The following is an 18273-nucleotide window of genomic DNA, read 5'->3' as shown; positions in this document are numbered from 1 at the left end:
GGGCCGAGGGACATACTGGCCGCCACTTCCAGCAGCTCCCATTGGCCTGGAGCGGCGAACCGCAGCCAGTGGGAGCCGCGATTGGCCGAACCTGCGGACGCAGCAGGTAAGCAAACTGGCCCGGCCTGCCAGGGGCTTTCCCTACACAAGCGGCGTCCCAAGTTTGGGAAACACTGAGCTAGCTGATGGATATTCAACAGCACACCCTTAAAGAGTCTGCTATTGGTGCTCCTTAATTGTCTTGGGAGGTTGGTCTGGAGCAGTGTGTGGCACCCCAATATTTGCCATCTTCCCAGCCTCTGGAAATGAGAGATTAGGGATCCAGAAATCAATTTTCCCTGACAGTACTGCAAAGGCTGATGTACTTTCACTTATACAACAATTTAAAATTAAAATACCTGTTTGTGCTGCATGGTATGGTCATTCATACACTGGTATTCTATGTACAAATAGGCAAATATACGTGCTAGGACAGGGGTGGCCAACCTGAGCCTGAGAAGGAGCCAGAATTTACCAATGTACATTGCCAAAGAGCCACAGTAATACATCAGCAGCCCCCCATCAGCTTCCCCCTGCTCCCAGCATCTCCTGCCCACCAGCAGTCCCGCCGATCAGCATCTTCCCCTCCCTCCCCGCACCTCCTGATCAGATGTTTTGTGGTGTGCAGGAGGCTCTGGAGGGGGGAGGAGTGAGGGCATAGCAGGCTCAGGGGAGGGGGCGGGAAGGGGGGTGGAGTGGGGGCAGGGCCTGTGGCAGAGCTAGGGGTTGAGCAGTGGGCACCCCTCGGCACATTGGAAAGTTGGCGCCTGTAGCTCCAGCCCCGGAGTGGGTGCCTATACAAGGAGCTGCATATTAACTTCTGAAGAACTGCATGTGGCTCCGGAGCCACAGGTTGGCCACCCCTGTGCTAGGATGTGTGATCATAAGGACAAATTGACATGCCCCTCCCAAAATCTTATTTCCTTCTACTCCCTTGTCTATACTCCATCCATGCCCCCTCTCATAACATCCCAGTATGTCCTGCTGCTGCACGATATTGGAACATTTTCCATAAGAGTTGTAACAGCTGGAACGCCTTCAGATCTCTCATTAAAGCACTTTTATGCAACATCTTTTGACCATTATTTACTGCTTTTATTGCAATAACACTCAAAGGCCCCAATCAGGGTCATGGCCTCATTCTGATAGGCACTGTGCCAAGACCCACTGTCCTTGCATCTAAGGGCTTGTTTACACTTACAGTGCTGCAGCAGCATAGCTGCACTGGTGCAGCTGCGCTGCTGTAGCGTATAGTGATGGCGCTGCTTACACATGTATATGATGTGTAAGTACGAATGTAAAAATATATCTATATAGTATATTAAAATATGTAAATATAAGTAGAATATATAAAGAGCCAACTATTCCCACCTGCTCCTCAATCCAATCAGCATTAGTTAGTTGATTCTTTGTAAAGGGTTTATGTGCGGATTGGGAACATGGTGGTGGGAGTAAGAATCTTTGCTTTAAAACAAGACTAACTTCCTTTAACCTGGTGCTTTAACTATTTTGTCAATCTAATTTATGCCCTGAACCTGCATACATTTATGCACATGCTTAAGCATGTGAGTAGTTCTGTTGACTTCAGTCCCTCTTATTCAGCTCTACAGCACCATCAGCAGTGCTTAATGAAGAAGTGTTGAGGCAAAAGGTCTCTTACCTTTGGACTTTAGCCTCTGAGGAAGGATACATAAGATGCTGTAACCTCACATGCTGAAGTATTTAAAATATTGTAATATTTTAACTGAGCTCCAAACTTTCGGGTTTAATCTCATTAGGTTGCAGTATGGAATCCTAGGCAACCACTTAGACTGCTCTCTGAATCCAATTCTCTTTTTATAAATATGGTTACTTTAACAGGGATCTTTAGAAACTGTATATGAACAGCTGCAAGCCACAAAGTCTAGTTCTCTTTCAAGTCCTCCTCCTCTTCTGCATTTTACCAAATCATGTTGTTTGGAATACATATACAAAGCTGTTAATGTTTTGCTATTTTCTTAGGTCACTCTCAACGCTGGGATTGGTTATATCATCACTTGCTGACCAAGCAGCAGGAAAGGGGAAAAACAAGTTTGTGCCTTATAGAGATTCTGTACTCACTTGGCTTCTCAAGGTAACGCATGGTCTCATTTCACCCTGTAGACCAGTGGTTTTCAAACTTTTTGAGCTGAGCCCCCCTTTGACTTATAATTTGTAGTTGCCCCCGCTCCCCAACCCAGACAAAACAGACCCACAGACTAGGTGGCCCACTCAGGTGAGTCGGGGGTGGAGGTGGTGCTCTGTCTCCGAGCCCTGCCGTGCAGGGCTGCCCCAAGCCTTGCCATGTGGGGCTCATCCAAGCCTCTGCCGCTGCCCTGAATGGGGGTGAGGGAGCACAGTGTGGGCCCTGTGAGGGGCATTATGGTCACACATAGGGGAGCAGGGCTCTGAGCTGCACCCAGGAAAGTGTGCGGTGAGCCTGTGAATGCGAGACTGTGAACAGGCAGACAGTTGAGCAAGCCACCTTCTACTCAGTGAGGCACTGGGCACCCTGGATTTGCACCCCACAGTGACTCCTGCTTCGGGGTTTGGCTGCAGCAGGGGTGGAGAAGGAGCCACAGTGATCCCGAAGTAACACAGCTTGGGTGGTACTGACAGTGTCTCCTTCCTGGGCTGCGCCCGGACTGCCTGTGGCTTGCCAGGACAGCTGCAGTCATGGGCAGGGAATAACCTTCCGGGGCACATGCGGCTGCCTGTGGCAGGTGGAGATCCCACCCCTCTGCTGCAGCACTGGCCCGAAGGCCCCTGTCTGGGCTTCTTTATGCTGTTTGAAGGTTGACAGGTTCCATCACCCGGGGGGAACCACGCCACCCTGACCTGGGCTGGGGAGGCTGCCTGCAACCCGCTCAGGTAGACCCCGGGTGGCAGGAACCTATAGGCAGAGGGCAGCTCCGCACAGCGCTTTGGGCGCCTCATGCAGCTCTGGGACAATACAAGCCCCATCCCACACCCAGGGCCGGCTTTAGGCGCTGCGGGGCCCGATTCAAAAGAGCTGCCGCCGAAGACAGCGGCGGGACTTTGGCGGCAGCTCAATTGGCTGCCAGTGCCTTCAGCGGCACGGCAGCGGAGGGTCCTTCTTCTGCGGCAGCGATTGAGCTGCCGCCGAAGACAGCGGCGGAACTTTGGTGGCAGCTCTATTGGCTGCCGGTGCCTTCAGTGGCACATCAGTGGAGGGTCCTTAGGGACGTTGCGGGGCCCTCTTAGGGGCACAGGGCCCGATTCGGGTGAATGGGGTGAATCGCCCTAAAGCCGGCCCTGCCCACACCCTCACCTTTGGTCCCAGGAGCCACTGTCCACGCAGCCCCCCAGCACTTCCTCTCTCCCCACACTTATCTGCAGCTCAAAATGGCAGCCTGTTTGACTTTGGTGCTAAATGCCGTGAGGGGAGGAGTGTGAAGTCATCATGGGGGCAGCTGTTGGAGTACAGCCATCCCTGTCACAAGAGTGGGGAAGTGGTGGGATCTATGTGCAGGTTGGAGAAGCTGCTGTCCATTCCCAACCTAGGCAGAAGTGCATCATTGGTCTTGCCACTGCCTGCTCCTCTGCATGACGGTCATGAGCAAAAAGACACAGGTTTCCTACATGTGGCCAGTTGAGTCTACCTTCTTGAGCCACCTCAAGAGGGGGTTGGGTATCGGGAGGGGCCAGCCCTGCGCGTACCCCCTGGACATTCCTCCGCACTCCTCTGGAAAACCTCTGTTATAGACAAACTGTAAGCGTGATGTGTTATGGGATCGGAGCATACAGTTTGTGTACACACAGGTCTTGATTTTTAATGAGCTGAGGCGTGGCTGCTGCTACAGACTTTTTTCCATATTACTAGGAACAGATTCTCTGCTGCTGTTTTTGCTCTCCCAGCAGTGATATCTTATTACCTATGGTACTAATCTGTAGTGGGATCATGTCTAATGCTTGAGACCTAAAAATTGTTTGAGTTATAGATGAGATTCAAATTAATCAGTGCACTTTGGTGTCTAAATAGATGTCATTCATATTTCAAATCCGTTCTTTGCAAGGACACATTATGACTACAGAGAGCATTGGGTACGTTTTAATCTGTCCTGTATTCCTCAAACTTTCGAAGATTATGCTTTACAGGACAACTTGGGAGGAAACAGCCAAACTGCCATGATAGCCACAATTAGCCCATCAGCTGACAATTATGAGGAAACGCTCTCTACGCTGAGATATGCAGACAGAGCCAAAAGGATAGTTAATCATGCTGTGGTAAATGAAGATCCAAATGCCAGGGTCATTCGAGAACTACGTGAAGAAGTGGAAAAACTCAAAGAACAGCTCTCGCAAGCTGAGGTAAAGTAATCTGGAGCTCTGTGTATCTAGAGTTCTATAAGGAAATGTCAAGTGTGTTGATAGGAATTTAGTTCTATGTGTAGTTCTTACAACAAAGTATGGAAAGTGAGATTGCTATGTTAATTATATTGTAAGTCATTAACTTGGTTTCTTGAAATAAGCTGAAATATCTGATAGTTCATGGGCCTCTTGTAAGCATACACTGGATTGTACAGAAGGTGTACCTTGCCAAACTAGATCCTTTCCTGAAGAACTTAATCTAAAGGCATAAGTAGATGCTGTGTAGTACAGCACAGAACAGACAGTGACCTGTGATCATAACTGCATAGTAGGTTTTCAACTTTTTTGTGTGTTGGGGTTTTTTTTTGGAAGGAGTGGGCTGTAGCTTGGTTAAGTTAAATGGGGGCAGTTAAGTGGGAAACAAAAACACTAAAGGAACTGGTTTGCTGTGACCGCTGCCTATTATGCTAATAGTAATGGTCTCCCTGTTAACCTTGTTTTCCCCATCTATATATTGTTTTCACCTCTTGTCTCCCACATAGATTGTAAGCTCTGTCATACAGAACTTGTCTTTCATGTGTGTGAGTGTGTGTGTCACCCTTTCCAGACTACTGTACCCTTTTCAGGAGTCTTGCGTACCCCAAGTTTCACCTCACTTAAAAACTACTTGCTTACAAAATCAGACATAAAAATACAAAAATGTCACAGCACACTGTTACTGAAGAGTTGCTTACTTTCTAATTTTTGCTATATAATTATAAAGTAAATCAATTGGAATATAAATATTGTACTTACATTTCAGTATATAGAGCAGTATAAACAAGTAATTGTATGAAATTTTAGTGTTTGCTAAACTTTGCTAGTGTTTTTTATGTAGCCTGTTGTAAAACTAGGCAAATATCTAGACGAGTTGATGTGCCCTCTGGAAGACCTCTCCGTACCAGCAGGAGTACGTGTACCCCTGGTTGAGAACCACTGGCGATCACTGAGCCCTGTCAGTACTACTGCTTTGGACAAGCATAAAGAATAGGAGATGAGATTAGAGATGAATCTGAGGGTGGATTTGTGTAGTGTAAGCAAGAAAGAGAAGCTAGTGTAGAGGTTGTTAAAGAAGATATATGAGGCTAAAATGGCAAAGTTTCCATGAACTCCTGTTTTTCTTTGCACTGTAGACTATTGACTCTGTCCATAAATTAAAAAAATGCCTAATTTTACCTATTCTTCTAACAATTTAAAAAAAAATCAGGTTAAATTAATTGTTTTTGTATTAAACAGTCGTTTGTGTTCATGGTATGTGAACGACCTCTGACTGAATACTGTTGTCAAGCAGTGTTGGTATAGCCGCATTGGTCCCAGGATATTAGAGAGACAAGGTGAGTGAGGTAATATCTTTTATTGGATCAACTTCAACATGATCCGATGAGATGAGCTTTCAAGTTTGCATAGATCTCTCCTTCAGGTCTGGGAAATGTACTCAGTGTGTCACAGCTAAATACAAGGTGGAACAGATTGTTTAGCCTAAGTGGTTAACATTTACTTCATTTTGAATGGTCCCTTGAAATATGGGTTTCGTCAAAGGAAACCTGTACAACACCTTCAAAAGATGAGCCATGGAGTTTAAATTCATAACTTTGCTAGACACTAAAAATCATTGACTGAATGGAGAAACTGGATTTATGGCTTAGTACAGCAATCTATAACCCACCTAACCCCTCCCACCACTTTTTTTCCTTTCACCCCTATGATTGGAAATGTGTTAATAGGCCACTTACCTTGAATGGTCCCTTGATATATATTACGGTATCTACTTATGCTAAACAATCTGTTCCACCTTGTATTTAGCTGTGGGACTCTGGGTATGTCTACACTGCAATTAAAAACCCCTGGTTGGCCCATGCCAGCTGACTTGGGATAAGGAGCTACTTAATTGCAGAGTAGATGTTCATGCTTGGGTTGAATCCCAGGCTCTAGGACCCTGCAAGATGGGAGGGTCCCAGAGCTCAGGCTGCAGCCCGAATATTTACATCGCAATTAAACATCCCCTTAGCACAAACCCCATGAGCCCGAGTTGGCTGGCACGGGCCAGCTGTGGGTGTCTAATTGTAGTGTGGACATACCCTCTCAGTACATTTCCCAGACCTGAAGAAGAGCTTTTTGTAAACTCGAAAGCTTGTCTGTCTCATCAGCAGAAGTTGGTCCAATAAAATATATTACCTCATCCACTCTGTCTCTCTACTATTGTCAAGGATGTATTTGAAGCTACCTAAAAGTGCTCTGAATTTACCCAAAATTACCTGTTGTCTTGTCTGTCTGACTAAATTATGTAAAACTTTCAAGCTTACTGTTCTCCTACCCTTTTACTGACACCAAAGAATCATGAGAAACAAAAATACCTACTGAATTTTTACTGATCACATGGATGGTCTCACCACCTTGTTTAATTTCTTTTTGACAATCATTAGGGTGAGAAGCCTCTCCTAGTCCTATAGCACATCTGATATTGTTTTATACCCACTGCCTGTCCCAGTTTTCATCTGCAATCCTCAATTTTTCTATAATTGGCTAGGCCACCTACAAAATCAGAATAGGCAAAATATTAGGAACTCCACGTGTGTCCTGAATCTAGGGAAGGCATTTAATCCAAATAGTTATTAGAAGAATAAATTAAAGAAGGGTGATTGAGAATATCCAAGTACAAACTTGTTAGATATTTTTGTTTGAATATAGTCACCCAGTTTTTGCATAAATATATTGGGTCAGATCTTTAGCTTTGATAAATATGCATAGCTCTGTTGACTCTGATAGAGCTACCTAGATTTGCACCAGCTGAAAAACTGTCCCATTATTGTCAACTGATTCTTTCAGTGCTCAATTAAGAATCTATCTCACCTATTCACAGTTTCCCCTGTAAAATTAACTCAACAAGAAAAGGAAAAATCCTGTCATGGCTCGATCGGTGGTAATTGCTACCTGTGGCCAGCAGCTTGCTAAAACCAGCTTGAGCAGAGTTATTTTATGTATGATGATATTTTAAAATTGTAATAATTTTCTTCTTCTCAACATTAAGGCCCTGAAAGCACCAGAGCTGAAGGAAAAATTGGAAGAATCTGAAAAACTGATAAAAGAACTTACAGTCACGTGGGAAGAAAAGCTAAGGAAGACAGAAGAAATTGCACAGGTAGTCCAGATACTTTAACTACTGAGACCTGGATCCTCATCTGGTGTAAATCAACATAACTGTATAGACTTTAATGGATCTTTGCTGACTTACAATAGCTGAGAGTCTGGCCATGGATATTGCTGTTTCCTACTCCCTTACTTCTGTGGGGCACCTTCTCTTGGTCTTTCATCCTTTTTCTGTATTTTCCATTTTTTTTATCATTTCATTCAACCTTGCATCCAGAGTACAGTGTAACTTGCTAACACTGACAGTTTCATTAGAATAGATTTAATGGGATCACTGCCATGATAGCTAAAGTCCACTATATGTACTTAAAACAAATGGCAGTGTGTACGGGGCACTTCAGATTTGTAAGACCAAAGTAGGAACATGAATATAATGGGTGAAATCATAGCTTAATTCAGAATTAAGATAACCCAAATGAAGGCCAATTCAATTCTGAATGTGTCTACACAAGGGTTTACTGCAGTTTAATCCACTTTTAATTCACACCTTTAGCTAATTTGGATTAATTTTTTTGAGTGTCCCTTGTAGACAACCCTAACATTACCTTTGATTAGAACTTACAGAATTTTTAGATTCTGATTTATTTGCCATCATTTATGCTATTTGTTCTTTGTGGCTTGGAGAGTGAATGTCAGTTACACTTTCAAGTTCTCATGCATCAGTGGTATGTTATGATGTTGGGTTGCAACTACTACAAAATAACATTTAGATCCAAACAAAAACACTTTTGCTGAATTACTTACAAAATTGGGGAAATGTTTCTATTAGTAGTAGGTACTTTGTAGCTTTTTAAAAACAAAATAAAACTCTGAGCCTACGCTCCTGTATGGCATGCCCCTAAACCTGAAATCATAGCTGCTCGTATGCTTATCTTTCTGGTATTTGCATATAATGTGACAAATTTGCAATTGACATGATGAGTCAGAACCTGATTCTGCAACCCATATGGTGCATAGTAATTCTCATGTGAGCAGTCCCACTGAAGTTGGTAGGACTACTTGCCTAAGTAAGTGTTTTTCAAAGTGAGTGAACATTAAAGGAGTAGGTCATGGTGCATAACATTACAATCTAAAGAAGAATACAGGGTATGATCATTGTCTATTTTAGTTGATCCTTTTACTGTAACTTATGTGATAATACTTTTAGTAACAGTGTCCTGTGTGTAGATTAGTATTCAGCTTTACTCCTTGCTTTCATTTAATTATTTTATTGTCTCAGCAAACTATAATATGTGAGATCAACCTTTTTATGTGTTTGTAGGAGAGGCAAAGGCAACTAGAAAGCATGGGAATTTCTCTAGAGTCCTCTGGTATCAAGGTTGGGGATGACAAGTGTTACCTGGTTAATCTGAATGCAGACCCTGCACTCAATGAACTTTTGGTTTATTATTTAAAGGTAAGAATGCAAACAGGACATTGACATATTTAACAAATCATACTGAAGACCAATCTTGTTTTTAATTTCTGAAAGAATTTGGAATGTAGAGTGACGGACTCATAGGATTAGTTACAGCAAAGTAGAGTTGTCCTGATTTCCCTCTCAAATGCGTAGACTTATATTTTCCCTGGCACTTTAGCTCCATTGACTTCAATGGGATAACTCCTGATTCACGATGGCGAGACAGGAGAACCAGGCTTAGTGTGTGCAAGTGTTATGTAAACTCCTGTGTTGCAGCCCCCGTTTTTCCAACTGAAGACTAAATGTGACTCCCCTTTGGACTCCATCAGCACTGCTCCCAAGAGGTTGATGTGAGGCACTCCTGCACAGCACTTGCAATTCCTTCCTACCCATGAAGTGAGAATTGGATTCCAGGGATCAAATCTGGAAACTACCATCTGTTTAGCCCCACAGTGTTTGATTTCTATACCATATTAGCATAGGCTAGTTCTAAGAAACAATTCAAGTATTCTGAACAAATGGTTCCATAATTCATTCAATGACTCTATCAGATATCCTCGGTTGACAAGTAAAAAGATTTTAGGGCTATTTTTGTTTTCACTGTCTGACACCCCATATGTGCTCAGAGAGCCAAGCTGGGGTCCTTTCCTTATGCATTTTAACCTGTAATAAAGTTTTTGCAGGCCAAACTAAGCCCCCAGTTACACCTGTGCAACTCCATTGTCTTCAGTAGATTTGCACAATGTAACTGATTGAAACTTGGGGCTGGATTCCATCACCCTCACTCACGCTGTGTAGTATTGTACTTCCTAAATTGTCCCATTGATTCTAATGGGAGTACTCATGAAGTAATGTACTATCCAATATCTGTAAGGGTGGTGGAATCTGTCCCTTAGTAAGCAATTCTGTTGATGCTAAAGAAGAAATAGGATCTAGCTTGCTTTCTTTTAGCCGCATTGGCTAACAGGAGCAAAAGGCAGTAAAAACGTACTTTTGCTCTCTAAAGTGAGCAGATATCATTCTGAATACGTATAGGGAGTAAATCTGTTTAAAAAAAACTTAATTTTCAGTTACAGAAAAACTTGTAGTCATATAGCTCTTAATATCCTTATATCAATTAAAATATTGCATCATGATAGACTAGACAGAAAGCCAGTCTAGTCAGTATGAAAGGGCCATTTTTGGTAATCACTTTTAAGAGTAAAAACACACTTTAAATGTAACATAATAAAGCTGTTAAACATCAGAGTAATACATTTTTCCTAACTTTTTTCTTCATGACACTAACTTCTGTCCATTCCAGTTACTGGAGATGCTCTTTATTTGAATGTGAAATAGTGTCAGTGCAAATCTTCTAATATATCAATATATGTAGGAAATGTTCTGACACTAAAAGCTCCCTCCCAAGTGAATGACAGAGAAAGCACTGTTCATTATAATAATATTTAGCTCTCACATAGCCCTTTTGTCAGTATATCTCAGAATGCTTTACAAAAGAGGTCACTATCATTATCTGCATAATAGTGAGTTTCTATTTTAGATAATGTTTAATGATAGGGAGCTTTTGTATTGTACTGTTTAAAAATAAGGAAATAATAGATATAAATACACTGAAATGTTTCACCCTTTTAATATTATCTTTAATGAGCTGTGCAATGAGACTTGGAATGATGGTGTCTCCCTAGGGAAGTTGCAGAGGGCTTATCTGTGTTAGAAGTGTTCGAGTATGGATATAATACCTGTGGGGAGTTGGTAGAGAAACCTGCCATGCACAAGCTTATAGAATGTTCTGGGGAGTGGACTAGACCATTGTTTCTCAATGACTGGTCCATGAGATCGCCCTTACACAGTTGAGGAAGACTGCAAGCCAGTTCCTAGTATCAAACAGGTTGAGAAACTCTGGACTAGACTCTCCACAAGGTTCTTTCCAGCCCTAGCTTTATCTGTGGAGCTCCCATTGACATCAGCTGTGTGGTTAGGTGTTGGCATGTTGCTCCAGAAATGTAACCCTCTTCTTCAAGTAGTGTCAGTATTGGTGCTTCACTTTAGGTGTGTGTACACCCCATGTGCCTTGGATCGGAGATTTTTTTGTAGCAGTGCCTATTAAACTCACACGTGTGCTCTACATGTCCTTGTGCCCTGTACCGAGGATATATCGAGCTGGGTGAGTAAGCCACCCTCCGTATATGCTTAGCCGCCTCAGCCTGAGACAGAGCATTTAATGTGCCCTCTTATATTGTTCAAAGCTTGTTCCTGCATCTAGTTATCTTTTTTCTTTCTTTAACTTTTTCTTATACCTGGTCCATTTTGTAGAGGAGTTTGTTTATAATCCCTTCCCTTCCAGGAGTTTTTACTTTCAAGTTCCCAGTTGGCCTGGGGTAAACCAGGATCTCCAGACTTCAAATGTTGCCTCGCTTGCCAGGAAGCTCTCCCAATCAGTGGTGGGCATTCTTGGTGTCTCTGTTGCTTGGGGGAAATGCATATCCCTCAGAAGTGTAGCATCTGCTCAGCATTTAAAAGCAGAGCTAGGAAGAATTGGAAGATAAAACTTAATGATGGAAGATTCTCTCTGTCTGGCCTCAGATCCAGGCCAGGAGACTGCACCCTGGCCATCTGCCTCTGAGTGAGCGTAGCCCCATCAATGTCTGCACATTTGCCCAGATCTGCTCAGGAGAGACCCATAAAAAGAGGACTCATTCTCCTCATAAAAAATTCACTTTGAGAGAGCCTCAGTCTCCTCAACATTAGACCTCATTGGAGACCTCACATCTCAATATGGGTATCACTGAGGCTCCAGGCTCTGGTACCAACCCTATGCTAAGGACTTCGAGCTCCTCTAAGACTAAAGGCTCCAAACATGTCTCGGTACCTGGGTCATTCTCCATACTTACAGAACCAAGACCCTTTAGTGAAGGAGTCTAAGCACTCTGCTTCTAAAAGGGTGGTACCTACAACCCTTTTCATACCTAAGCTGCTCACCCAGATGCCTGTGGTACCAAGGAGATGCCACACTTCTCATGCTATCTTGGCTCCACCCAAGCAACCATCTTCTTCAGTACCCTCAACCTCCATTGGACGAGTCTCACCTGAACAGTCTGTGCCTTCAGTGCTGACTGTGGAACGTTGCCCCTTGCGAACTCAGATCCATCCAGTACCACAGGAATTTAGATACTCCAGAGACTTATTTGTCTCAGATGAGCCAGAGTCTCCCCTGCTAGTGGGTGAATGTCTGTTGGTACAGAGATTGACATGGTTATCAAAGTTGGTACTTCCCCCGGTACAGCTTGTTCTCCGGTTCCTTCTGAGATTGGTGGAGCTCCTCCTTTAGATGAGGAGTTCTCTTCTGACTCCCAGATCTCAGTGCAGGATTCCCCTACTTAAATTAAGCAAGGGACCTTGCACCTGACCCTTTTGGGGAAAGGGAGGAGCTACACCCAGGATGGACCTGTCCCCCTTCATGCTGGTTTGAGCAGCATTGGATGCCACCACCCATAACTTATGGACCTCTTCAGTGACCATACTGGGGTGCTTGGGCTGCATATAGATAGCAGTTTTCGCGGGTCCTAGTTCTTTTTGTGGGAACCATAGAAGAAAACATTCTCCTACTCCATCTCCTCCACTCTGTCAACCAGAGGAATCCTTTGAACAGCGGGGGGCCAGAGCAGGTAAGGAGGCTATTCCACAAATGACTATTTCCTTATCTTCTCCAGATGAGAAGATGCCTTCTCTGGCAGATGACTTCAGACAATTCCAGGACTTAATTAAATATATTGCAAACTACTTATAGATTCCTGTAGAGGAGGTTAGAGAGTCACAGCATAAGTCCTGGATATTCTACAATGGACACCTGGTCATCAATAAAGCCCTGCTGAACCCTGCCAAGACCATTTGGCAGAGCCCAGCAACAATACCATTGACATGCAAGTGTGCCAATTAAAAATAAATAAATTACGTCCCAACCAAGAATTCTGAATTTTTATTGTTCCATCCTGCACTTAACTGTCTGGTTGTAGAAGCAGTGAGTAAATGTGGTAGAGAGCAGCACACTGAATCCACACCTTATGATAAAGGCCAAAAACATCTTGACCTGTTTGGCCATAAGACCTGCTCATCTGCAAAGCTTCAGTTTAGGATTGCAAATTTCCAGGCTCTTGTGGCAAAATATTACCATACAAATTATTCTAAGTTTGCCACCTTTATTGAGCACTTTCTGGCAGAATATCGTGAATAATTCCAATCCGTTATTAATGAGGGTCAGCTGCTTGCTAGGACCTCGTTGCAAGCAATGATACAGTTGACACTGCAGCTTGTTCTATTTCTACAGCAGTGGTCCTGTTTTGAACATCCTGGCTCTAACTGTCTGGGTTCCAGAGAAAGGTCCAAAACGTGGTAGAATATCTCCCCTACGAGCAATTAAAACTCTTTGCTGAATCCACCGATGAATCCTTGCACAACCCAAAGGATTCCAGGGTCACCTTGTGATTCCTTGAAATGTATACACTTGCAAGCAAACAAAAGTTTAGCAGATTTCAGACGGCACAGAGATCCTGTCCTATTGAATTTTCAGGATTTCAGAGCCCCTCAGAAAGAAGTTGAGGTTGCAAAGACAGAGCCTGCCTACTTGGTCTGCATCTACAACTCAATTATCTTCATCAAAATGACAGTTCTGACAGATTGGTTGAGGGTTTGGAACAACCTCACATCATATAGCTGCAACCACACCATTCTACCTGCCCCCTCCCACTTTGGAGTCTCTCTCCACCATTTTCATTCTGTATGGCAAAAGATTACATCATGGGCGTTGAGGTTCTAAGATCAGGTTACTCCATCCATTTAACTTCCCTTCCTTGTCCCTTTTCAGGAACTTCTCTCATGAGCAGTTCTGATATGGGAGATAGATTCCCTTCTATGCATAGGAGCCATAGAACCAGTTCCAGCTCACCACGGCGGGAAGAGATTTTAGTCCAAGTATTTTATGGTCCCAAAAAAGTACAGGGGCTGGAGACCGATTGTAGATTTAAGATTCTAAAACAATTTTGTGACAACCCAGAAATTCAAGATGGTGACTCTTGCACCTATAATTCCGTAGTTGGAGCCAGAGGATTCATTTTCGGTCCTTGGCTTTCAGGATACATATTTTCATGTCATGATTCATCCTTCTCACAAGAGATTCCTTCAGTTTTCTGGTTGGTCAAGATCACTTCCAGTATCGAGTGTTTCCTTTTGGCCTTTTTTCTGCCCCAAGGGTGGTATTGAAAGTATTGTGAGTGATTGTCGCTTATCTTCAACTGGGGATAATTGTTTTTCCATACCTCGATGATTGGCTGCTCGAGAACTGGTCTTAAAACAAGGTTCTCTCTGCCACAAAGACAGCAATGTCCTGATTCTTCAGGCTGGGTCTTCAGCACAACATTGAGAAATCCACTTTGAGCCCTGTGCAAATGATATAATTCAAAGGGGCCTCCTTAGATGCAGTATCAGTCAGAGCTTACCTTCCCATGGACAGGTTCATGACATTAACAAACCTCATTTCAAAAATTCAAGTCAGTCCACAGACATCAACAAGAAATTTCCTTCAACTATGGGGACAGCTTATACCTTTATGACACGACATGCCAGATTATGCTGCGCTGTTTCCAGGGGTGGCTCAGGACCGTTTATACCCACAAACAAATACAGCCTGAACAGACTGGTGTCAGAGACTCTGTCAATTGGTGGAAGAACCCAGGCAGTGTTTGTGCAAGTGTTTCGTTAACCAGTCATCCCCAACCATCACCATAATGGCAGATGCCTCCTTGGTAGGTTTGGGGGAGGTGGCATTTAGGGAACCACACCATTCAAAGCAAATGGTCTGCTAAGAAGCACGATTACACCTTAGCCTCCAGGGCAGTCTGGATTGCCTGGTCTCACTTCCTTCCATTAATCTGGGACAAATCCATCAAAATCACAACAGGCAAAATAGCCTTTATGTTCTACATCAACCGGTGGGAGACAATCCCCTTCCCTTTGTGCAGAAGCAATAAAGCTATGGGATTGGTATATAACCAATCACATCCTTATTTCAGCAACTTACGTTCCAGACCTACAAAACATCATAACCGACAATCTAAGCAGATGCTTCCTTCAAGATTACAAATGGGGAGTTGGACTCCTAGACTCTCAATCATATATTTCAGACTTGAGGATTTCCAGAAGTGGATCTCTTTGCCACCCTTACCAACAGGCTATTTTGCTCAAGAGGAGGGTTAGGCCCTCATGCACTGGAAGATATTTCCTTGTTCTGTGGACAAGAGGCCTTCTGTTTGTATTTCCTCCAATGCCCCGATATTGAGAGTGGTGAAGAAGATCAAGCAAGACAAAACCAAGATCATATTAATTGTTCCAGTGTGGCCCAAGCAGGCCTACTATCCTTACTTGATTCTACCATCCGTTTGTCTGGTGATGAGTCTTCTGACAATTCCCAGTCTTCTGTCTCAAGACACTGCTCAGACTCTCCATCCCAACCAAGGAGTCCTTTGCCTCAAGGCTTGGTTACTCGAAGGTTCACAGGAATAGAGACTCCCTGCTCTGCAGAGGTACAGTAAGTGGTATTAAACAGTAGGAAAAAGTCTGTGCGAAATATTTACCTGCAAAAATGGAAAAGATTTCATCACTAGTGTGACTAGCGACATCTTTCATCTGTTCATTCTCCCTTCTCTGCTGTCCTCAACTGTCTGCTGGCATTAAAGTCAGGATTATTTATGAGTTCCATTGGGGTTCACTTGGTTGCTATAATGGCTTTTGTTCCCCGGTTGAAGGATTCTCAGTGTTTGATCATACCGCCACAGCTTTTTTTCTCACATTAGAGATCCCATCCCTGTATGGGATTTAAATTTCATATTCAAATGTCTTATAAAACCCCCTTTGGAACAGATGGGCACCTGTTCCCGTCTTCACCTAGCAATGAAAACAGCTTTTTTGGTGGGCATCACTTCTGCTCGAAGAATTGGAGAAATGGGAGCTTTAATGGCAGACTCTCCCTTTACAGTGTTTTCCAAGAACAAAAAATTAGTCTACATCCTAAGTTTCTACCTAAGACATTGTCTGAATTCCACATCAATCAAGACCTCAATCTCCAATTTCCCCCCCCAAAGCATGTCAGACCAGGGAAAATTCTGCTTTCCATAATTTAGACAACAGTAGGGAACTAGTCTTCTATTTGGAAAGAACCAGACTATTTAGAAGTTTCCCAGGCTGTTTCAATTGCCATCAGATCCAAAGGTACTACAGTTTCCAACCAGAGACTCTTGAGGTAGATTTCTGGATGTATTTTTTTCTTGTTATGAAGCTGCCAATATACAACCCCCTTCTAGGATATTAGCCCATTCCATGAAGTTTCTTTCTATCTCTATGGCATTACTCAAACACATCCCCATTGTTGAGATCTGCAAGGCTGCAGCTTGGACTTTAATACGTACTTTTTCCAAGCACTGAGCAGTTATTCATTCTTCTAGATGAGATGCTGTCCTTGTGAATCCGGTCTTTTCTTCAGTGTTGGACTCTGCTCCAAAGCTCTCTCCTCCTCATGAGGGTTCTGCTCAGAAGTCACTTGAAGTGGAGCGCTCATAGGGATAGTACTTGAAGTAGTAGTAAAGGTTATTCACTTTGGGCAGCAAATGTTCTTTGAGATGTGTGTGTCTGTCCACTACTTGCCCTCCTTCCCCTCTGCTTCAGAGTTTCTTCTGTATGACTTTACAGTGGAGAAGGAACTGAGGGCAGTGCACCTGTATAGCCCTATGTACCCTCGGAATATGGGGCACAAGGATGCGGAGTGCGCATGCATGGGCCAAACGGCCCTTACTACCAAAATTCTTGGATCAAAGGCACATGGGTTGCAAGTGCATCTGAAATGGAGCACTTACAGGGGGAAACAATTGAAACGCCAGTTACTGCACAATATGAGTAACCTCTCCATTTGGGTCAGATTCTAAGAGACAAAAGCTGTGGAACTGAGTTGACTAATACAGTATGCTTACCTCAGTTCTAGTGTGCCCAAGTTTTACAGCCCATGTTGTCCTTTCTTATGGACTGTGGGACACAGCTGCTTTTCCTTACTATGTGCAGTAATGCATAGGCACCACAGAGACTTGTGAACATTTTAAATCAGAGTTAATTTGCTTCTGTGGTGTTTTATGATTTATATAACAAAACTACTAAGATGAAATGCTGCATAGAAGAATTGGTTAGTTGCCTCTTTCAGTTTTACCTCTGTCAGACCAGCATTATTTTTTGCTGTGTGGAAGTCCTCAGCATAGGATTTCAGAGTGTTGGTTATGCATTTTCCATTCTTGTTATGTTAATATTTTTGTTGTAAGTTGTATCTGATAAGTTATATAAAGGGAAGCAGTTTGCTTGATTTTCATTGATGTTTTATTAATAACCTATGAACCAGGACCACACCAGGGTTGGTGCAGATACCTCTCAGGACATACAGCTCTTTGGTATAGGGATCCAACCAGAGCACTGTGAGATTGACATTGCATTAGATGGGGAAATTTCTCTCACACCAAAAGAAAATGCAAGGTAAGGAAGTTCAGCACACTTGCCCTGTGCAACGTTTGCTTCTCATCACCAAAAGGTGCGTGCATTTTTATTTTACTATGTCACAAATACTGTGTGCTCTGGTCAATAACCAGTTTCAATTCAGGTGATGTCAACAGAAACTTAAGACACAACAGACCTCCATGCAAAAGAGGAAGTCTCCATGCTGGTTCTGGATAAAGCATAATTAAGGAGGTCTTGGGAACAAGGATGGGATCATTGTTTACATAGACTCTGTGGAATAGGCAGGATTATAGAGATGTGCAGCTGCTGCTATTCTAACCTCTGGGATGGAATAGCAGCCTGTCGATTGGTTGGATGGATGAATTCTACCCCTGTGAATTCACTCTCTTAGGCTTCATGAGAATAGATAAATTTCATCTGAAAGCCTCAATTATAATAATGCCCAGTAAATATACAGTAAATGTATGAATCCAGACTCTCTTCCCTCTTGTTGCTCTTTCAGAGTTATAGGAACATTCCATTTATAGAGATTGTTTCTTCTTTGCTAGCATTTAAAGCTGTTCAGCCTTGTAACATCACTTATGGCATGTGCAATAATTTCACACAAATATACTGCCTGTGATCTTACTGTTTAATTAATTTCACAGATATAGGCATTATATGGTAAACAAAAGATTGAGGGATAATCTATTTTTCCAAACCCTATCTTCACTGTGCATTTTATAAAGTACATCTTAGCGTGTATATCGCAGTGC

General features: G+C 43.1%; 1 protein-coding gene across 4 annotated transcripts in view; it reads left to right on the top strand.

Annotated features, from left to right (window-relative positions):
* The window catches only part of KIF13A (kinesin family member 13A), a 204959-nt gene that overhangs the window by 130667 nt on the left and 56019 nt on the right, over positions 1–18273 (top strand). For all 4 annotated transcript variants that reach the window (XM_024217442.1, XM_024217417.1, XM_024217426.1 and 1 more), the window contains exons 10-14: positions 2041–2152; positions 4177–4389; positions 7457–7567; positions 8837–8971; positions 17406–17536. In XM_024217442.1, the coding sequence (XP_024073210.1) occupies positions 2041–2152; positions 4177–4389; positions 7457–7567; positions 8837–8971; positions 17406–17536 (702 nt within the window). The remainder of the gene's footprint in view (positions 1–2040; positions 2153–4176; positions 4390–7456; positions 7568–8836; positions 8972–17405; positions 17537–18273) is intronic.

This window comes from Terrapene carolina, unplaced genomic scaffold, assembly GCF_002925995.2.
Source record: "Terrapene carolina triunguis isolate 2854851 unplaced genomic scaffold, T_m_triunguis-2.0 Scaffold58, whole genome shotgun sequence".
In the NCBI taxonomy this organism is placed as follows: Eukaryota; Metazoa; Chordata; order Testudines; family Emydidae; genus Terrapene; species Terrapene triunguis.
The sequence above is the reverse complement of the archived record's forward strand: the minus strand, read 5'-3'. Positions and strand labels throughout refer to the sequence as shown.